Consider the following 21011-nt stretch of genomic DNA (forward strand, 5'->3'; position numbering starts at 1 on the left):
GGGCGGGCGGGGCTCCGGCCGCTGGGGATTTAAAGGGGTAGCGGCTGATTTTTAGAGAGAGGGAGAGAGAGCGAGCTGGCTCAGGGGGTCAAGGAATGGGGTAGGGGTCTGCCCCTCTAGGGATGCTGGGTCCCATCAGCCCCAGGGCAGGACTGGCTGGCTTAGGGGGCAGAGAATGGGCCAGGGTCTGACCTCTAGGGGGCGCCGGGTCCCATCTGCCCCATGGCAGGAACAACTGGCTTGGGGGACAGGGATGGGGCAGGGTCTGTCCCTCTTGGGGGCGCCGGCTCCCATCTGCCCCATGGCAGCAATGACTGGCTTGGGGGGCAGGGACCTGACCCTCTAGGGGGCGCCGGCTCAGCTCCTGATTTCGGCCCCCTGGCTCCAGTCCGTTCCTGTTGAGCAGGATCCGCTCCGGGTTTGCGCTCTGACTTGTGGCTGGGGGAAGACGTTCAACGCCGGGCGGAGGCCAAGGCCCGCCCGCCGGCCGGGATTGAAACGGGGGGTGGGCTGCTTGGAAAACCTGGAACGGAATCCCCATTGCAAGTGGAATGGGCTCTCTGCAACCTAACGCTGGGCCGGAGCCCCTCCCTCCTGCCCCCCAGCTCCTGCCCCCAGTTCCGCCGGTGTCCCTCCCTCCTGCCCCCAGCCCTTCAATTGCCCCTCACTCCCTGCCCCCCAGCCCCACCTCCTGCCCCTCCCGCCCGCCCCCCAGTCCTGCCCCCCGGCGACCCTCCCTCCTGCCCCCCAGCCCCGGAGGGGTTAACCCTCCCAGCCCCCTTTCCCCGGCCCAGGGGGCCCCGACGCGGCTCAGACATCCCAGCGCAGCCCGGCTCTGCCTTGTTCTCATTAAACTAATGGGAACCAGGCGGGGGGCTGGGATCGGGGCCAAACTCGGGGGCCGGGCCCCAGACGGACTCCCAGCCCCTCCTCTGAGCCGACCCGGCCGCGGGGGGGGGAGAACCCCACGGCTCTCCCCTGAGTCCCTCCCCCTTCTGCCCCTCCCTGCTTCTCTGCCCCCCAACAACACTGGGGCTGCGAGCTTCCCCCCCAGCAGTGCCCTGTCTGGAGGGAGGAGGGCACTGGGGCTGCGAGCTTCCCCCCAGCAGTGCCCTAGCCCCCCAAGGCCCCTCCCCCAAAGCTCCTAGCGCAGGCCCCCGTGTCACCCCCCCCGCCCCATAGGCTAAGCCTCAGCCCCCCCATTGGAGAGCAGGGGAAAGAGGCACAGTGGGGCATCCTCTGAGGAGCCTTGTGGGGCCTGGGGTCCCGGCCCGGGATATGGGTCCAGGCCAGGAGCCCGACAGCGAGTGGGATGGGGGGAGTCCCCCCTGTGGAAAACTGCACCATGGCCGTGGGGCAGGGGGAGGGTGGGGCAGAGGGGTGGACGAGGGCTCCTGCCCGTCCCCAGGAGCAGGTGGGACAGACAGACAGCCCCTGGCCCCCTCTGGCTCCAGATCCCCCCTCCTAGACAGGCTGGGTGTCCGTCCATCTGTCTCCTTCTTCCTTCCTTCCTTCCCCCGCCCTGTCCCCACCTCTCTGCCCTCATTGGCTCCTCCGCCCCATCACACCCTTCCAATCACACCCCCTAGCCACCCAGTCCCTCCCCCCCACCCCCCCCTGCCTCCACCACTTCCCCATCTCCGCCTTTCCCCGGGGCCTCCAGGCAAGTCCCCGGCTGGTGGTGGTGGTGGTGGTGGTGGGATTTAGGCCTGTCCTCACCAGCCCAGCCTGGTCCCCGGCCCCCAGGCCAGGCGAGGTGGGGTGGGGGGACCGGACTCCCTAGGGGAAGAGTTTCGGGGTGGGGCCCTGCTTCCTCCCGCTCTGAACTTTCTTGGCGTGCCGGGGTTCGTGGGGGAAGCCCAGCTCAGGAGATGACATCTGGCCGTGGCTGACCCGGGACAGGTGGGTCTCTGAGAGGTTCCCCAACTCTGGCACCCAGGCAGGAGGCGACCCCCTGCCACGGGGCAGGACCCCAGGCTCCCTTGGGTTGGGGGGCCCTGCCCCACTGCCCCCAACCCACCTGGTCCCTGCAGGTGCCCCCCATCCTGGGTTCCTCACCCATCTTCTTCCAAAGAGCCTCTCAGTCCGGCCCTTCAACTTGCTTTCCCCTCCTGCCCCGTCTCCCCACGGCTTCCCAGCCCCACCAGTGCTGACCCCGGCTCAGTTGTGCCCCCCAGCTCAGCCCCTCTCTGATCAGCTGTCTCCCCCTCTCAGGTCCCACCCCCCAGCCATGCGCCCACGCCGATTCTTCATCGCGGTGCAGGACTTCCCGGGGGACGGTGGGGGGACGGTGCCCCGGGGCAGCCTGCTGAGCCAGGCGGGCGACCCCCCGGCCCCGGGCCGCCCCTTCTGGGCCACGCTGCTGGAGACGGACGTGGCCGTTCACGTGCCTGCCCGGGCGGTGCAGCCACTGAGCAAGGACCAGGCCGGGATGCTGCAGGCGGTGACCAATGGAGACGAGAGGCTGGGGCTCTGGCGGCAGGAGGGGCTGCTGGGGAGTCGAGGGGCCCTGCGCTCAGGGGACCGGGTCCGGGTCCAGATCACCTCGGCCTCCGGGGAGAAGGCCCAGGGGGTCTTGCGTTACCGGGGGCCCATGGCAGGCAGCAAGGAGCAGGCGGGGGTCATCTTTGGTGTGGAGCTGGTGGTGAGTGCCATGGGGACCTCTAGGGGGCGCCAGCTCCCATCAAAGTCCTGCCAGACCAGTGGGGGGCTGGGACATGGGGTCTTACCCCTCCAGGGGGCACCAGCCCCATTCCAGGTGTGGTGAGACCAGGTAGCTGGGACATGGGGTCTTACCTCCTCCAGGGGGCACCAGCCCCATTCCAGGTGTGGTGAGACTGAGGGGAATGGTTCATGGGCTCTGGCCCCCTGGTGGGGGGCCGAATTGGTCATCCACACCATGCCCCCCATTCTGTCCCGCTCCAGGGATCAGCAGCTGGCAAGGGCTTCACCGACGGCTCCTTCAGAGGCCAGAAATTCTTCTCGTGCCAGGAGAACTGTGGGGTCTTCGTGCCCGTGAGCCGGATTGAGCCGGATGAGGAGGCCGAGGGCAGCACCCCAATGGCCCCCCGGGGCAGCCGCCGGGCATGCCCCAGGGTCCAGCTGGCCACAGGGGACCCCCTCAACTCTCCAGCCCTGGAGCTGGGCGATCGAGTTGTCTTCAAGATGGACGACAGCACCCCCACTGGCATTGTGGTTTTCTGTGACCTTCTGCCCAATAAGGAGATGGCCGGGGTCTTTGTGGGGATCCTCCTGGTGAGAGGGCACTGACCCCCAAGTTCTGGGGGGGACCAGATGGCAAGATCCCTGCTGAGAGGGTGATAACTGGAAGCCCCTTTCCTGAACCTCTTTATTTTCCAGGATCAGCCTGTTGGCTCATGGGATGGCAAATTCAAAGGCCACTCGCTCTGCCACTTCCCCTCTCCAGAGTATGGGATTCTGTTGCCCATCTGCAAAGTACAGAAAGGTAGGACCTACAGTAAACACCAGGGGCGGGAGGTTCTCTGGAGTTGGCTTTATTGCACGGGGGCTCTGTAGGGCAAAAATGGGGTGCACTCGCTGAGGTACGTTAGCTTTTTTGGCCAACAAAATGGCTGCCCTCACGGCCTCTCTCCTAGCCAGGTAACGTGACATAATGATTTCTCTCCCAGACCTTCTGACCTTCCGTCTCAGCCGTGATCACTTTCTGCCAGCCAAAATGGCCAACCCTGCAGTGGTCAGTGATTGTTGGCCAAGATGGGCACTCCCAGTGGAGGTCAATGACTGTTGGCCAGTGAATGTTTGCCAAGAATGTCACCCTAGTAGCCGTCAGTGACTTTTTGCCGGGATGGTCAACCTGGTAGTCATCAACAACTGTTGGCCAAGTTGGTCAACATAGTAGTAGTCAATGACCGTTGGCCAAGATGGTCACACCAGTGGTGGCCAGTGACTGTTGGCCAAGATGGTCACCCTAGTAACAGTCAATGACCGTTGGCCAAGATGGTCACACCAGTAGTGGCCAGTGAGTGTTGGCCAAGATGGTCACCCTAGTAGCAGTCAACGACTGTTGGCCAAGATGGTCACACCCGTAGCAGTCAATGACTTGGCCAAGATGGCTGCTCTCATGGTAATCTATCCCTGTTATTCAAACTGAGCGCTCCAGTGCCGGTCAGTGTCCAGCAGCCAAGATGGCTACCAAAGTGACGGTCCATTCCTGCCAGTCATGATGGCCATGCAGAAGACCACGCCTACCGACTGTCAACCATTTTGTTTTGGTTCCTTTCCCTACAGAAGAGGCTGATGAAGGCCCCAAGGTCTTGAGCAATGACCCCCCAGTAGGTCTCCTTGATGACCCCCCATCGCCCACCTCCATCCGGTATCCTCCCCGGCCAGAAAGGAGGTCCCAGCCTGGCTCCCCCTCCTCCCTGTTGACGGGGGACCGGGCAGAAAAGGGGAAGGAGGAAGCAGAGGAGAAGGAGTTGCCTTTGCCCCAGCTGGAGGTCAACTCCATGGTGGAAGTGCACGACCCCCCAATCTATGGGGTGATCCGCTGGATTGGCGAGCCCCTGGATGTGGGGGAGACCATCGCAGGGCTGGAGCTGGTGAGGCAACAGGGGTCAGCCCAGGAGGGATTATGAGAACCACCCCTCAAGTTGTCCTTAGTGGGGGGTTATGGGACCCACCTAGAGGACTATCCCCCCCGCCAGCCTCCTTGACATGGTTTCTGCCGCCCAGGAGGACCCGCTGCCCTCGGGCTGCACAGATGGGATCTACCGGGGGGTGAGATACTTCCAGTGCCCCCCCGGCAAAGCCCTCTTCGTCAGGCTGCGCCACTGCCGGCCCGACGCCCGCTTCGGGGCACCCCAGCCCGCCGAGAACCCTGTGCAGCGCTGCAACTCGCTGGGTAGGACGCTGGGGAGCCGGGGGCAGAGCTGGGGGTGGATGGGAGGGGCAGAGATCCCACTCCAGGCCTGTCCCCTCACCCCCCCCCCCAGATTTCCGGGTCTATGCCAGCGAGCGGGTGCCAGAGGACACCCCCCCAGTGCTGGGTGAGGAGGGGGGGCAGCGTCTGACAGGCTGGAAGAAAGGCATCCAGGGGCACTGCAACTCCTGCTACCTCGATGCCACCCTCTTCTGGTGAGTGACCCCCCAACCACTAGGCTGCATTCCCCTCCCAGAGCCGGGGACAACCCAGGAGTCCTGGCTCCTGGCCCCTCTGCTCTAACCACCAGCCCCCACTGCCCTCCCAGAGCCGGGGAGAACCCAGGAGTCCTGGCTCCCAGCCCCTGCTCTAACCACCAGCCCCCACTGCCCTCCCAGAGCCGGGGAGAACCCAGGAGTCCTGGCTCCCGGCCCCTGCTCTAACCACCAGCCCCCACTGCCCTCCCAGAGCCGGGGAGAACCCAGGAGTCCTGGCTCCCGGCCCCTGCTCTAACCACCAGCCCCCACTGCCCTCCCATAGCTAGGGAGAACCCAGGAGTCCTGGCTCCCGGCCCCTGCTCTAACCACCAGCCCCCACTGCCCTCCCATAGCCGGGGAGAACCCAGGAGTCCTGGCTCCCGGCCCCTGCTCTAACCACCAGCCCCCACTGCCCTCCCATAGCTGGGGAGAACCCAGGAGTCCTGGCTTCCGGGCCCCTGTTCTAACCACCAGCCCCCACTGCCCTCCCAGCACCGGGGAGAACCCAGGAGTCCTGGCTCCTGGGCCCCTGCTCTAACCACCAGCCCCCACTGCCCTCCCAGCACCGGGGAGAACCCAGGAGTCCTGGCTCCCGGGCCCTGCTCTAACCACTAGGCCCCGCTCCCCGCAGCATGTTCGCCTTCAGCTCGGTGCTGGACTCGCTGCTCCTGCGCCCGGCGGACAAGAACGATGCGGCGTCCTACGAGGAGACCCGGGACCTGCTGAGGACAGAGATTGTCAACCCTCTGCGCAAGTGCGAGCCCTGGGGGGCGGGGGTGGGGGGGGTGCTCTGGGTATCTGGTGGGGGGAGGGGTCGGTGTGGGGGGAGGAGGTTTGAGTGGGTGGGGGGTTCTCTCTGGGCGGGTGGGGGTCATTGGGGGTGGCAGTGGGACTGATGGGTCAGCGGGGGTGGGGGAGGGGGGAAGGGAGGGGTGAGTGAGGGTGGGGGCGTGGGAGGGGGGTCCTTTGGGTATCTGGAGGAGGGGATGATGGGGGAGGGAGGGGGTCACTTTAGGGAGAGGGGTCTCTCCAGGCTGATGGGTCAGTGGGGGGCGGGGGAGGGGGAAGGGAAGGGTCAGTAAGGGTGGAGGCGGGGATGGGGGGTTCCTGTGGGTACCTGGTGGGAGGAGGGGTTGGTGGGGGAGGGGGGAGGGGGTGTGTGGAGGGAGGAGGTCTGAGCGGGTGGGGGCCTCTCTGGGGCGGGGGGGTTGGTGGGGGTGGGGGGTGTCTCCGAACTGATGGGTCAGTGGGGGGCAGGGGAAGCGGGCTGGCAGAGAGGGCGGGGTTTGTGAGGGTGGGGGCGGGGTCTGTCTGGGGGAGCAGGTGAGGGAGGGGGGCCTGCAGGGGAGGGGTCTGTGGGTTGAGGGCGGGGGTCCCCCTGGAGAGAGGGGTCTGGGGGAGGGGGCTGTGCGGGTGGGGAGGAGGTCTGAGTGGGAGGGGGTCTTGCTAAGGCGAGCACGTCTCTGGGGTGGGGCATATCTGGGGGGGGACATGGGGCAGGGGGAGTTCCGTCCCTGGGCAGAGGGTCCCAGGGGGCTGAGGGGGGTAGGCAGGGGGGTTCCATCCCAGGGCAGAGGGTCCCAGGGGAGCGAGCGTGGGGGGTGCAGAGGGCTGACGGGGGGTAGGCAGGGGGGTTCCGTCCCTGGGCAGAGGGTTCTGGGGGAGTGAGCAGTGGGGGGCCCCGTGGGCAGGTTCCCAGTGGGGTGACCCCCGTCCTGCTCTCCCCAGACATGGCTACGTCTGCGCCACCAAGGTGATGTCTCTGCGGCGGGTCCTGGAGGCGGCTGGGCACTCGCCAGGCTTCACCTGCGAGGAGAAAGGTGGGGGTCGGGGGGGGACTGGGGGTGGGGGTGCAGGAGAGCGGAAGGGGATGTGGGGTACAGGGTGCCAGGCAGGGGGCCCAGGAGAGCGGAAGGGGATGTGGGGTACAGGGGTGCCAGGCAGGGGGTGCAGGAGAGTGGAAGGGGATGTGGGGTACAGGGGTGCCAGGCAGGGGGTGCAGGAGAGCGGAAGGGGATGTGGGGTACAGGGTGCCAGGCAGGGGGCCCAGGAGAGCGGAAGGGGATGTGGGGTACAGGGGTGCCAGGCAGGGGGTGCAGGAGAGTGGAAGGGGATGTGGGGTACAGGGGTGCCAGGCAGGGGGTGCAGGAGAGCGGAAGGGGATGCGGGGTACAGGGGTGCCAGGCAGGGGGTGCAGGAGAGTGGAAGGGGATGCAGGGTGCAGGGGGATGCGGGGTACAGGGTGCCAGGCAGGGGGTGCAGGAGAGCGGAAGGGGATGCAGGGTGCAGGGGGATGCGGGGTACAGGGTGCCAGGCAGGGGGTGCAGGAGAGCGGAAGGGGATGCGGGGTACAGGGGTGCCAGGCAGGGGGTGCAGGAGAGCGGAAGGGGATGTGGGGTACAGGGTGCCAGGCAGGGGGTGCAGGAGAGCGGAAGGGGATGTGGGGTACAGGGTGCCAGGCAGGGGGTGCAGGAGAGCGGAAGGGGATGCGGGGTACAGGGTGCCAGGCAGGGGGTGCAGGAGAGCGGAAGGGGATGCGGGGTACAGGGGTGCCAGGCAGGGGGTGCAGGAGAGTGGAAGGGGATGCAGGGTGCAGGGGGATGCGGGGTACAGGGGTGCCAGGCAGGGGGTGCAGGAGAGCGGAAGGGGATGTGGGGTACGGGGGTGCCAGGCAGGGGGTGCAGGAGAGCGGAAGGGGATGTGGGGTACGGGGGTGCCAGGCAGGGGGTGCAGGAGAGTGGAAGGGGATGCAGGGTGCAGGGGGATGCGGGGTACAGGGGTGCCAGGCAGGGGGTGCAGGAGAGCGGAAGGGGATGTGGGGTACAGGGGTGCCAGGCAGGGGGTGCAGGAGAGCGGAAGGGGATGTGGGGTACGGGGGTGCCAGGCAGGGGGATGCGGGGGGTGCCAGGCAGGGGAGCAGCAGGGCTCGGGGTGGCGAGGTCGGGGTGCCAGGAGGCCCGGGTGTGCCGGGGGACAGGGTGGGGGAGTCACTGAGCGGAGCTGGGGTCCCCGCTCACCCCCGCACCCTGTCCCCCCCAGACCCCGAGGAGTTTCTGACCCTGCTCTTCCGGGTGCTGAAGGTGGAGCCCCTCTTTAAAATCCGGTAAGACCCCCCCCATCCGCCCGCCCTGCTGGCCCCTCCCCCCGCTAACCGCCCCTCCCCCCGCAGGTCCGTGGACCAGGACCCCCAGGGCTGCATCTTCTACCAGATCTTCACGGAGGGGGGCGCCGGGGGGGCCGGCCGGGGGGTCCCCACGGTGCAGCAGCTGCTGGAGGGGTCGCTGGCCGCCGGCGACCTCAAGTTCACCGAGGTGAGAGGGGGTGGGGAGCTGGGGGGGGAGGGGCTGGCGCCCCAGGGGTGCCCCTCCCCCGCGCTGACCCCCCTCCCGGGCCCCCCCCCAGGCCCCCTCCTGCCTCATCCTGCAGATGCCCCGCAACGGGAAGGACTACAAGGCCTTCCCCACCATCCTGCCCAGCCTGGACCTGGACCTCACCGACCTACTGGAGGACAGTGCGTGGGGGGAGGGGCTGGGGGGCAGAGAAGTGGGTGGAGGGGCTGGGACAAGGGGCGTGGGGGAGGGGAGCAGGAAAGTTGGGGGTGGGGGGAGTCAGGGGAAGGGCGGGGCTGAAGGTGGGGGAGAGGGCGGGGTCAGGTGGGGCTGGGGGCGGGCCCGGGGAGGTGGGGCCCCAGTGAAAGGGAAGCGGGGGAGGGGCGTGCGGCCGAAGGTTGGGGGGCGGAGAGGGGCCTGGGGAGGCGGGGGAGGGGCCCCAGTGAAAGGGGGCTGGGAGAGGGGGTGGGGAGGAGGGGGAGGGGAAGGGGGCAGGGTCAGAAGGCGGCAGGGTCAGAAGGCGGCAGGGGAGGGGTGCAGCGGCGGGGGCGGGGCTGGGTCAGAAGCAGGGCGCTGGGGGGCGAGGGGCGGGGAGGGCCTGGCCCCCCCACCGCCCCCTGACCTCCCCCCCGTGTGTCGCCAGCCCCCCGGGAATGCTGCCTCTGCCAGGCGCTGGCTCTGTACGAATGCCCCCGGTGCTATGGGGACCCCGGCATCGTGGGGGGCTCCCTCCGCCAGTACTGCGACATCTGCTGCCGCCAGGTACCGCCCACGGCCGCCGGCGGGGGTGGGGGCCGGGCTGGGACCCGCTGCCCCCCCCTGAGCCCCCCTTCCCTCCCCAGGTTCACCGCCACCGGGCCCGGCGTTGCCACCAGCCCCGCGCCCTGCGCCTGCCCCCCGAGCTGGCCCTCCAGCCGCCCCCGGCCGGCCCCCCGCCCCGCCAGACCATGCACCTCTTCGCCGCCCTCTGCATCGAGACCAGCCACTACGTGGCCTTCGCCCGCCATGGCCCCCGCCGCGACCAGTGGCTTTTCTTCGACAGCATGGCCGACCGCCTGGGTGAGCTGCGCCGGCCCTTTAAGTGGGGGGCACTGCTGGGGGGGTACAGCCAGGGGCCCCCAGTTGGGCACTCCCGGACTTTCTTTCTTTCTATCACTTGTTCCTTCCCCTCCTCTCTCGCTTTGGCCGCTCCATCTCTCTCTCCATCCCCCCGTTCTCCTCCTCGTTTTCCGGTCCCGTTTTCCATACCCACCTCTCCCTTCCTTGCTCCCAGCCCCCGCCTCGTTCGTTTCTCCACCTTCTCCTTCCTCGGGCCGTCCCGCCTCTCCCTCCGCTCCTTCCTTCAGAAGGTTGGGGAGTCTCCATCTAGACCACCCCCGAGAGAGGTCCATCCAACCTGCTCCTAGGCGTCTCCAGGGATGAAGATCCCACCACCTCCCTCGACAGTTTGTTCCCGTGTCTAACCACCCAGATGAGTTAGGAAGTTCTTCCTCGTCTCCAACCTCAATGTCTCTTCTCTGTTTCCCCTCTCTCCTTTTAACCCCCATCCTCCTTTTCCAGGAGGTGAGAACGGCTTCAACATTCCCCAAGTCACGCCTTGCCCGGAGGTGGCCGACTACCTCGAGATGAGCCCCGAGCAACTCCAGACGCTGGACCCTAAATCTTTGCTGCCCTGCGCCCGACGCCTGCTCTGCGATGCCTACATGTGCCTCTATCACAGCCCCACCCTTGGGCTCTACAAATAGTCCCCACGCAAGCGGAGGGACACAGCGAATGGGGAGAGGGTGACAGGATTGGGATGGGCCTGGGAACTCTTTGGACTTATGCCTCACTCTTGTATCCTTATGCCCCTTAAAGGGGTAGGATGGCAGCTGGTGCTCCCTCGAGGGGGAACGCCCCATAGCCCTTTACCCACCCCCCTGAATTAGCCAGTCCCCTTCCTCGGGCCAGATGGGAGCTGGCACCCCCCTAGAGCCGGAAAGGACGATGTCCGATTTGTCCATCTCCATTTGGGTGGTCCAACTTCTGGAGCAAGAGCTCGTCTACACCACGCAAGGGGGTGCCCCAAGGACTCTGGACCGCATGCGTCTTAGGGGCTGTCTCTGGGCCCCACATCTTCTGCTGCACTGCCTGCTGCCTGGCCAGTGGTGCGTCATTGTAACCTCCCTCTTGAAAGCAGAGTGGCCTTTAAAATCTCGTTGCCTTGGGCCTCGGCCGAACCAGAGTAGAGACTCATCCTTTGCAAGGCCGCCGGTGCGGGCTGGTTCCTTCCCGCCTCACAGTGCCCAGGAGGATGGGACCTCCCTGGTCTCTCTCCGTCGGCAGCTGAGCGCATCATTGCACAGGCTTACGGCACCTAGCGGCTGTTGGAGGCATCTTGGAGGGCTTCCAAGAAGGGGGAGGTGTGTGGCTGCACCTGGACAAGACCAGAGCTTGGTTGCCCTCCAAGCTGCATTTCTCGGCCCGCCCCCCCCGAAGAGCTGCTTGGACAACGAGGGGAGCAGAGAGCCGCTCTCTCTTGGTCTTGTTTAGTCTAGCACAGCCGGCCAAGAGGGGAATCTGTCAGCCGTCTATAAATACATTGTCCGGGGGCGGCTGAACAGCAGGGAGGGTGAAGATCTACAGAAGCTAGAAGACAATGTTGGCGTGCGAACAGATGGCTGCAAACCAGCCACCAACCAACCCCGGCTGGAAAGAAGGTGGAGATTTCCCACCGAGAGAAGGACGGCTCCCAGGAGGAGCTGCGGTGCCAAGGAACCCAGGCGCTTGAAGGGGAGCTCACAGCGCCCTTGGACGGTGGGGAATGAGCCCTGGAGCTGGTCGTAGAGGTCATGCTTCAGGGTCCCCACCTGCCGGAGGTCAGGAAGGGATTCCCCCTGCCGCAGTGTATTCTGGGAAGTTGATCTGAATCATCAGAGGGGGCGGGAACAGGTCTGAGATGGCTCCCGGCATCCATTTTTGGCTGTTCCTCTGGCTGGTTCTGGTTCGTGTGCTCATGGTTTCAGTGTGTGGGGTGGGGAAGGGGCTTCCCTCTGCAGCGTGTGGGTTCACAAGAGGGGTACAAAGTCCCCCCCTCCATATCCAGTTTCTCTCCCTTCCCCCCATTGCTCTGTGCCAGGGAAGCCTGCAGGGCGTGATGGGGGAACCCAAGGCACCCTGGGAGCTGTAGTTCCTTGGCCAGCTCCCTGACTAGAGCACTGGTCCCGGAGCAGGGAAGGGACTACATTTCCCAGCATGCCCTTGGCCACTAGCAGCAGGGAAGGAATCGGGATGAATGCCCCAAGAAATTCCTGCTTATGGGCCTGATGGGACGAGCTGGGCTGCTTGAGGATCCATTGGCTGGGACCTACTTCTGCCCCACTGCCATGCCTGGGGCTTGTGCAGTCAGGGCTGGGGCCAGAACCCAGCCCTTAGGTTAGGATCTGGGAGCACTGAGGTGGGGGATTTGGAACCTGGGGCAAATCTGGTGGGTGAACCCAACTACCAACCCCAGTGGGCAAAGCCCTCGTGAAAGCCAGGTGTTGAGATCTCAGCTGTCCTTAGGGGTGGGAGAGGGAGCAGAGAAATGGTTCTGTCTCTCGCACAGCCTCTTTCTGGACCGCCTCCTGAGTTTGAATAGGGCGCCGGGGCCAATCCGAGGCCGGGAGGAAGCTGTCACTCAGCCCGGCCCTCCGAGGCGGTACTTCCTGCACTGCTGCTCTCCAGTAACGCCCAGCTGATTACTGCCCACCGCTGGGTTAGTGTTTCTGTAGGTGGTGCGTGTGACTTGGTGCGCATATAAAATTATTCTGCCCACGGAGGGAAAAAAATCGGCACCAGGCTGGAAAAGATTAGAGGGAACATGGCGGTGGACAGAGACCGAATTGAAGGATGTGCTGAGGTCCCCAACCCCAGCAGGGAGAAGGAAAGCGGAAGGGACCCACAATGCACCGGCTGGGGTCTCCCGAGAGGGGAGAATGGGGGAAGCAGGACAGAGCTGGTCAAATAGCAAGGCACCCACCAAGCCAATCAGGCACAATGACCAACTAACACTGGGAAATGTACCAGTGCAACAAGTTACGGTCAGGGCCTGAGGTTGGACATGGGTCTCAGAGATCACTGAAACATCCATGTCTTCAAGACAACAGTCACGGGTCTCAGAGATCCCTGAAACATGCAGGTCTTCAAGATGACGGTCACGGGTCTCAGAAATCCCTAAAACATCCGGGTCTTCAAGACAACGGTCATGGGTCTCAGAGATCGCTAGAACATCCAGGTCTTCAAGACCCACCACAAGCTATAGAGACCTCACCAGCCACATGGGCATTTGACACCATCACAGGGCCTTGCGGTACCATGGTGGTCATGGATTAGTCCAACCTTGGTGGGGCAGATGGCCTGTGGAGGATTACATACAGGCCTCATGATTCAAACATGACTACAGGTTGAACCTCTCCAATCCAGCACCCTTGGGACCTGACTGGTGCCATTCAAGAGAATTTGCTGGACCATGGGAGGTCAATAGTGTCTCGCAAATTACTAACACCACCACGGCTTACTGGGCTCTGAGAAGACATTTAGGGCTGAATTACAGCTGAATAACTTCTCAAGATACTGAGAGCCAGGTGTGGTGGCTGGAGACACACTTTATGGGACCTCAGGAAACTCGGCCACACCCAGGATAAGTGGGTCTGGCTAACTAAGAGCATGCTGGATTATGGAGGTTGTTGGCTAAGGGAGCTACAAATTAGAGAGGTTCAACCTGTACTACTGGCTTGGAAGACGTCTTGGGTCCCTTGGGCTTCGGGTAGGCTGCCCGGACCCTCCGTTTCTCCACACACATCACATTAGACCACTAGTTTCATGATGTCTCTGGTGGAGAGACCAGCACCCAAGGGGACTGGGAAGGAAGAGACAGGGGCGCAGGTCTGAGGGTATCTCCATGGGCTTTCTGGACCCCAGATTGGGAGCATTTATGAGTTCCGTTGTCCAACCACGTGGGAGGAAGAGATGGATCAGGGTCCGTGAGGGAGGCCCTGTTGGCCTCATTTCCACAGCCTGGAGAAAGGAATAAAATTAAGTCTGATGCAGGACCTCCCAGGCAAGACCAGACCTCACCCCCTCCCCGTGCAGTACATACCCACGAGGGGAGAAAGGCCCTCTCCAGGTTACACGGGCCAGAACAGAGGTGAACCCAACTTCCCTGGCTTCAGGGACATAACACCCAGCCTACAGCTATACCCACTAGCCAAAACTGCCTGCCCCTGCAGAGAAATTAGGGGCCCTGGCACATTATGTCCACTGGGATCGCTCCTCCATTTTGCCCCAGTTACAGTTCCTTTAGGGGTCCCCTGAACTTGAGGCCCGGGTACAACCGCCTCCCCTCCTGTCCCCCCTCTTGCTAGGCCTTACAAACTCAGCTTTCCCCACCCACCCCAGTCTCTTAAGACCAGGATACGGGGTTTACGCAATCTTGTCCCTCCTCCCCGCCTGTCTTGTAACATCTGTTGCTTTGCCTCCCCCACTTCCTGGCCCAGGGAGGGTGACACTAGCTAAGCAGAATGGAGCAGCGGCCATTTCTCTGCTCTCCAGAGGGCTTCTGGGTCTCTATCTCTATGTGGCCACCGGATGTTTCCCGGCGCTCACCACACCCGTGAGTTTCTGGTTGTAAACGCTCCTCAACGTGCGGCAAGAGAACAGGAAAGTTGCAACTCGCGAGCGTTAAACCGTCTCAGATCGGGACCAGCTGGTCAGGGCCGTACCTGGCATTAATTCTTTTCTCCCATCCTCTCCCTCAAGGCCTGGATCTCCATGGCCAGGATCGTCCCACAGAAAGATGCCCATGGCACCAGCATCTTCCGGAACAGACAGGGGGACTTGGTGGTCCGCTCCGACCTGGGCTGCTACTTGCGGACGGAGCGGCTGGAAACCGGACGTGGCATTGAGATCCGGGGCCTGCACCCTTCGTGCCAGGGTGGGGACCATTACCTGGGCTCCACGAAAGACCCCAACATCTACATCCTCAAGGGCGACTCCTATCGGGTGGTGCAGGACCTGAGCATGGATGAAGGAGCCAAGGTCTACCAGCTGCATCCCAACTGCTGTGGCGGTGATCACTATGTGAAATGCGCCAACTTCTTCTTCATCCTCTTCCTTGGCCGGGGGGTCGTGCGGGCTGTGGGTGATTTAAGCACAGACTCCCATGGGGAGGACAAACCCCTCCATCCCCAGTGCTGTCTGGGGCTCTACTACTTTGGCATTGGGAGCTGCTGGGCATCGGTCATGGTGGACCAAAGATGGGGAGCTCAGGTGTACCTCTACAAGAGCTTGATCAAAGCCAGCTTAGGTGCGATCTACTCCATCCACCCCGACCTGGTGAATTTCCTTCCTGGGGGACTGGCCCTGACCAGGGGACCCTCCTTTGGTGGCTGGGAGTGCATTAAGACCCTCTCGAATGACTCAGACACCCCCATCACCTGGACCCACTCCGTGTCCAGGAAGGTCGGCTTTGCTAAGGAGAAGGTGGCCAGCATTGGGCGCAACTGGGAGGTGGGCGCCTCCACCTCTCTCGAGACTGGGCAGCTGATGGCTGCTGTTGTCAAGGCCCAGTTCTCCCTTGCGGGCAAGTACGGCGGGAGCAACGTCAAGACGGAGAAAGAGGAGTGGACTGAAGCCCGCGAGGAAGAGGAGACCTTCCAGGCTACCCTGGAGCCCAAACAAAGTCTCTACGTGTGGCAGTACCGTCTCGGGCTAGGCCAGGAGCCCATATTATTCTTCCGGGACATCAAGTTCACCAAAGACCCCACCCCGCCCACCACCAACCCCCTGCCCCAGTTCTAAGGCTACTTTGAGGTGGACCAACCAGTGTTGGCTAGCCCATTCTGCTGCATTCACGTGGGACCTCATCCTTTACGGTTGCTGGCCCAAGAGCGAGGCTCAGCTACCCAAGGTGGGTCCATTAACTCATTCACTGTGTTCCCAAGGTTCGATTCCCCCTGCCAACAGTCAAGAGCAGGGAGCAGCTTGAGTTTCTTTGACTTGATGTTGTGTTAATATTTGGAGTTCAGGGGGGTGGCTGGGCAGACCAGTGGTGTTAGCTAGTAACGCAAAGGCTGGTGCATTAATAAGGCCAATGCCATAGAATTCAGCAGCCCTGCATTTAATTGCTGGCTGAAACTCAACCATCTCCCATGATCCCCATCCCTGGAGGTGTTTAAGTCTCGCCTTGACAAAGCCCTGGCTGGGCTGATCTGATGGGCTGGCTCCTGCCTAGGGCAGCGGGATGGACTCGCTGGCTTTTTTAGGTCTCTTCCAGCTCTATTGTTCTATGATTCAGGCACCTTGGCTCCATGGAAGCCTTCCCGATGCAACAAGTCACTGCTAAAAATGGTGTTTGGCTGCTAAAGCTATGAAAATAATTAACTCTTCCGCAAAGCGTGACTCAGTTCCTCCTCCTGGACAAGGCGGCTGGTAGCATTTCTGTACTGTGCAGGGCGTAGCGAAGATTGGAGGCCGACTTGGGGCTCAGTTTTATGATTTGCTGAGGCACTTCTTCGATTTTCCACCCAGCAAAATACACATGCTGGTTGGAGGAACTTTCTGGTCCACAGCCGCCTGGAAATGAATGAGGATAACCCCTGTTTTGTGAGTCCAGGCAGCTTATTTGTTTCCGAAGCTAACTTCTGCTATTTCTCAGCTCAGGAGCTTGCACGTTCTTAACCAATCAATGCAGCTAATAATTAACCACAGACTGCATAGGTCATGAGCAATCACTAGATTTAGAAATCACAGTTAACCCAAAACACGTATGCCCTCACCTAAGCCAGACGAGCGTCGTGCCCAGCCGTGATAGACTGGTGGATAAGATTTCTTCTCAGCATTTACCTCTAACCATCAGCTATCAATTCCCTAAAACATCCGGGTCTTCAAGGCTGCGGTCATGGGTCTCAGAGATCCCTAAAACATCTGGGTCTTCAAGGCTGCAGTCATGGGTCTCTCAGGTCGCTAAAACATCCAGGTCTTCAAGACTCACAAACTATAGAGACCTCACCAGCCACATGGGTGTTTGATACCATCACAGGGCCTTGCAGTATCATGGAGTTCATGGATTAGTCCAACTTTGGTGGGGCAGATGGCCTGTGGAGGATTACATGAAGGTTTCATGGTTCAAACATGTTACTGTTACTTTTATCACTCTCCCAGGAGTGAGTGGTCTCTTAGGGAACTTCGAGGAACTTGTCATAGCTCTGGTCTGGTTCAGAAGCGGTTGTTCTGGAGGTCAGTTTCTGGACTGCGTTCAGGGCAGGTGATCCCCCCGGTCCCCTCTGGCTTGGAAGCGTTGCTCTTGGAGGAACCCAATATCCAAAGCGAAATTTTATTGCACCTTCTCAGCCGTGGGAATCCTGCAGTGCAGGGCGTCTTGCCATGGGGCTGGTCCAAACGTTGGCGGAACTTTTTCAGCTGCCTTGGAGGAAGGGTGCGTAGGACCAATGGAAGATGTGCTACTTCTGGGGCCCAGAGGGTATTTTTTTTTTCATCTTGATTTAAGGGCCAATGGCTTCTGATTTCTACTGGACACTTGTAACATGACCGTCAGCCTTTGGTTGTCTGCGTAGATCTCCTGTGTATTTTATAGATTTTGTGTCTGTCTGTGTGCGAGCCAATTGGTTCAAGAACGCCTCCTGAATGGTAAGAGAAGGGATCACCCAATTGCGTATGCATCTTCCTCGTCTTCTGATTGGAAGCCGGTTGGGGTTGGGCTGTGCCAGGACAATGGGATGTGCCTGGAATGGGATTGTTTCTCCCCAGACAGAAAGGGAGAGGTGTGAGAGCAGGGACAATTGTACTCGTGAATGACCACATGGGGGCAGCAAGCGCCCCAGCTCTAGGGAGGAGCTGATGGGCAGCCCCACTCCCTGCCCTGAACCCGCCCCCCCACTTCCATGTCCCCTTCCCTGACTTCTGCACCCCCACATCCTCCTCTGAGCCCCCTCACACCTTCCACCCCCTGCCCTGACTCCTGGCCCTACTGCCTCTCCTGAGTCCAACTCCACACCTGCAAACTCTACCTCCTGCACCCTAAAACCCCGGCCCCGAGCCCCTCATTTCCCCACGCCTGACTCCTGCACCCCCATGTCCCCAACCTCCTGCCTTGAGACCCCCCACATTCCCAAGGCTGTGCCCTTATTCCTGCATCCCACCTGCCCTGAAGGACCCAAGCTGGGTAAGTCTTTTAGTAAGACTTTAAGAAGGTCAAACCAAAGGTCCATCTAGCCCAGTCCTGTCTTTCAAAAATGGCCAAAGTCAGGAGCTTCCAAGGGAATGAGCAGAATTGGTCATGTGGGATCCGAGCTCATGAGAAAGAAGAGGCGGGTCAGGTGACACCTGTTATCGGACCAACTTTTTTTCAGTGCAAGACAAACTTCTGAAGCTCAAACTCAAAAGCTCGTCTCTCTCGTCAACATATGCTGATTCCCAGAAAGGTATCAACTCGACCCTGCTCCCAGCCTCAGGGGGGAACCAGCCACATTCGCCTGTAGCTTCACCAAAAACCCAAGCAGTCCTGGAGCACCAAAAAGACTAACAATTTCAGTTATGAGGAAAAGAGCTTTTGTGGGTAAGACCTACTTAAGTGTCTTTAGCTGCTTCTATGGATGTCCAGTAGATGGTGCAGGTGGCCAAGGAATATCTTCTGTTCTTTCCTTGGAGGGTTTCACCAGCTACATCTACACTTACCTGGAAAGTCGATGGCTTCTGCACGATTTTTGGTATGTCAATTGTGTACCCAACTGCATAGCTGTCAACTTCCGTGCCTGGTCTTCACAGCAGAAGGTTGATGGGAGCGGTTCTCCCATCGCCCTCCCATCATCCTCACAGCTCACAAGGAGTTCTGGGGTCAACGTTGACCCTGGAACGCACCGTTTCATGCAAGCACAAAACGGCATCCTGGAAGAGCGAACCTAAGCGGCCGATCTTCTGGAGTTTGTGTAGATGTAGCTTGAGTTATTCATGTCGATGACCCTATTCCTCTATCTCCACGCCAGCTATCAGTTGACGTCGTTCTGCTTTCAAGCTCCATTTGTTGACCGACTCTTCATTGATTTCAGATCTTTGTCCTTCTCCAGCCCAACCAAGCGTGTGATTACACAGGCGCAACTTTGGGCAGGGGGCTGGACCCAATGACCTCCTGAGGTCCCTTCCAGCCATAGGGTTTTATAAGGGTGCCTTCTGAAAGCCAACACACTCCATGAGTGGGTTTCTGCCCAGGAAAGCTTATGCTCCGAAAATGTGTTACTCTATAAGGTGCCGCAGGACTTCTTGTTGTTTTGTGGATGCAGACGAACACGGCTACCCCACTGATACAATCCGTTAGAGCTCCTCAAAAGTTTTCGGGTGTTGCTTTCACCGCCGTATGCAGGGCACGTTCACAAGGGCATCCAGAGAGCTCTGAAAATGCTCTGGTGTCTGCTTCATACCCCTGGCCATCCCTCCTCCTCTCCGGATGTGAATGCAGCTATCCAGGGATCATTTTGGGGGGTGCAGATTAGGTCTGGGTGCAGGGCTCTGATAACTTGATGCAGATCTGAAAGACAAGGGAGGAGTAAAAACACGTTATCCAGAGGGATATTTTTCCTAATCTTCAAGGGCGGTCCTTCAATGTTAGCTCAGCTGAGGCGCCATATGGCTTATGGGTGTTTTCCTGGCATTGCTAGTTTTCAGCTGGGCTGCAAAACAAACCTATTTTGGGGTGACCAGAGGTGGGAACTAGCTTTTCTGCTCGTTGAGGACCAAGAAGAGCTAATTTTCATCTGCCAGCATATTCAAAGCTGACTTCTAACCGGCTAGAACCCATTTGCATCTGGGAAACAGATGCAGATATCTGGCTGGGCATTGGACAGCTGGATTCGGTATTGGGTAACTAGGCCTGAGTCCGTGGTCCCATAAATCCAGGAATCTGAGCAGCTCTGTGGACTGTTTCCCCGCTCCCTGCAGCCTGCCTCTGGGCCGCCGGCCTCTGAATTCAGCTGGAGAAATTTAACAGCGGTGACTTAAAAGCAACAGAAAGGAAATTTACCCGGTTACAGAGTCTGGTATTGCTTCTGCTGGGGGATTTCCCTCGTGATGGGGTTTGGGTGGGTTTTTGTTGAAGGGGAAGAACAGAGAGGGAAAGAGCTAGGAATGGCAGTGAGGTGTAAGAGGAAGAGGTGTGGGCTTAGCATCTGGACGCCTGGGTTCTCCCCAGCTCTGGGAGGGCAGTGGGGGCTGGTGGTTAGAGCAGGGGCTGGGAGCCAGGACTCCTGGGTTCTTCCTGGCTCTGGGAGGGCAGTGGGGGCTGGTGGTTAGAGCAGGGGCTGGGAGCCAGGACTCCTGGGTTCTCTCCTGGCTCTGAGGGGGAAGTGGGGGCTAGTGGTTAGAGCAGGGGCTGGCAGCCAGGACTCCTGGGTTCTTCCTGGCTCTGGGAGGGCAGTGGGGGCTGGTGGTTAGAGCAGGGGCTGGGAGCCAGGACTCCTGGGTTCTTCCTGGCTCTGGGAGGGCAGTGGGGGCTGGTGGTTAGAGCAGGGGCTGGGAGCCAGGACTCCTGGGTTCTCTCCTGGCTCTGAGGGGGAAGTGGGGGCTAGTGGTTAGAGCAGGGGCTGGCAGCCAGGACTCCTGGGTTCTCTCCTGGCTCTGAGGGGGAAGTGGGGGCTGGTGGTTAGAGCAGGGGCTGGGAGCCAGGACTCCTGGGTTCTCTCCTGGCTCTGAGGGGGAAGTGGGGGCTGGTGGTTAGAGCAGGGGCTGGGAGCCAGGACTCCTGGGTTCTTCCTGGCTCTGGGAGGGCAGTGGGGGCTGGTGGTTAGAGCAGGGCTGGGAGCCAGGACTCCTGGGTTCTTCCTGGCTCTGGGAGGGCAGTGGGGGCTGGTGGTTAGAGCAGGGGCTGGGAGCCAGGACTCCTGGGTTCTTCCTGGCTCTGGGAGGGCAGTGGGGGCTGGTGGTTAGAGCAGGGGCTGGGAGCCAGGACTCCTGGGTTCTCTCCTGGCTCTGAGGGGGAAGTGGGGGCTAGTGGTTAGAGCAGGGGCTGGCAGCCAGGACTCCTGGGTTCTCTCCTGGCTCTGAGGGGGAAGTGGGGGCTGGTGGTTAGAGCAGGGGCTGGGAGCCAGGACTCCTGGGTTCTCTCCTGGCTCTGAGGGGGAAGTGGGGGCTGGTGGTTAGAGCAGGGGCTGGGAGCCAGGACTCCTGGGTTCTTCCTGGCTCTGGGAGGGCAGTGGGGGCTGGTGGTTAGAGCAGGGCTGGGAGCCAGGACTCCTGGGTTCTTCCTGGCTCTGGGAGGGCAGTGGGGGCTGGTGGTTAGAGCAGGGGCTGGGAGCCAGGACTCCTGGGTTCTCTCCTGGCTCTGAGGGGGAAGTGGGGGCTAGTGGTTAGAGCAGGGGCTGGCAGCCAGGACTCCTCGGTTCTCTCCTGGCTCCGGGAGGGGAGCGGGGGTCTAGTGGGTTGTTCTCTCAGCTACCCCCCCGCACCCCCGAGCTGGCTGCATCTCAGCCACTCCCTCTGTGGGGCGGCCCCCGAAGG

The 21011-nt window shown here is 61.5% G+C and overlaps 2 protein-coding genes across 8 annotated transcripts in view; both read left to right on the forward strand.

The window, feature by feature from the left end:
• The window catches only part of LOC142004736 (ubiquitin carboxyl-terminal hydrolase CYLD-like), a 64567-nt gene extending 53146 nt beyond the window's left edge, over nt 1-11421 (forward strand). For 2 of the 6 annotated variants that reach the window (XM_074982405.1, XM_074982407.1), the window contains exons 5-18: nt 2215-2644; nt 2926-3255; nt 3361-3466; nt 4270-4580; nt 4714-4882; nt 4974-5115; nt 5789-5911; nt 6886-6977; nt 8197-8260; nt 8327-8468; nt 8560-8668; nt 9130-9248; nt 9329-9545; nt 10047-11421. In XM_074982405.1, coding sequence (XP_074838506.1) covers nt 2231-2644; nt 2926-3255; nt 3361-3466; nt 4270-4580; nt 4714-4882; nt 4974-5115; nt 5789-5911; nt 6886-6977; nt 8197-8260; nt 8327-8468; nt 8560-8668; nt 9130-9248; nt 9329-9545; nt 10047-10231 — 2523 coding nt within the window. In that variant the 5' untranslated portion in view covers nt 2215-2230 and the 3' untranslated portion in view covers nt 10232-11421. Of the gene's footprint in view, nt 1-1557; nt 1903-2214; nt 2645-2925; nt 3256-3360; nt 3467-4269; nt 4581-4713; nt 4883-4973; nt 5116-5788; nt 5912-6885; nt 6978-8196; nt 8261-8326; nt 8469-8559; nt 8669-9129; nt 9249-9328; nt 9546-10046 lie in introns of those variants that run through there. The other 4 variants (XM_074982408.1, XM_074982409.1, XM_074982411.1 and 1 more) reach the window with 4 other exon arrangements.
• On the forward strand, nt 11420-17463 carry LOC142004740 (uncharacterized). 2 transcript variants are annotated; one of them, XM_074982416.1, is made up of 2 exons: nt 11420-11469; nt 14265-17463. In XM_074982416.1, exons 1-2 carry the CDS (start codon nt 11425-11427, stop codon nt 15303-15305), a joined length of 1086 nt encoding a protein of 361 aa, XP_074838517.1. In that variant the 5' UTR covers nt 11420-11424; the 3' UTR covers nt 15306-17463. The 2 variants fall into 2 exon arrangements, with proteins under 2 accessions (XP_074838517.1, XP_074838518.1); XM_074982417.1 differs by lacking the exon at nt 11420-11469 and adding an exon at nt 11587-12222.
• The last annotated feature ends 3548 nt before the right edge of the window (nt 17464-21011 follow it).

This window comes from Carettochelys insculpta, chromosome 32 (genome assembly GCF_033958435.1).
Source record: "Carettochelys insculpta isolate YL-2023 chromosome 32, ASM3395843v1, whole genome shotgun sequence".
In the NCBI taxonomy this organism is placed as follows: domain Eukaryota; kingdom Metazoa; phylum Chordata; order Testudines; family Carettochelyidae; genus Carettochelys; species Carettochelys insculpta.

Bases quoted from the DNA above. Each gene is read 5' to 3' on its own strand.
- LOC142004740 (XM_074982416.1), top strand. From the start codon at position 11,425: ATGGCTCCCGGCATCCATTTTTGGCTGTTCCTCTGGCTGGTTCTG. The intron at 11,470-14,264 runs GTTCGTGTGCTC...CTCTCCCTCAAG, and splicing joins TGTTCCTCTGGCTGGTTCTG to GCCTGGATCTCCATGGCCAG.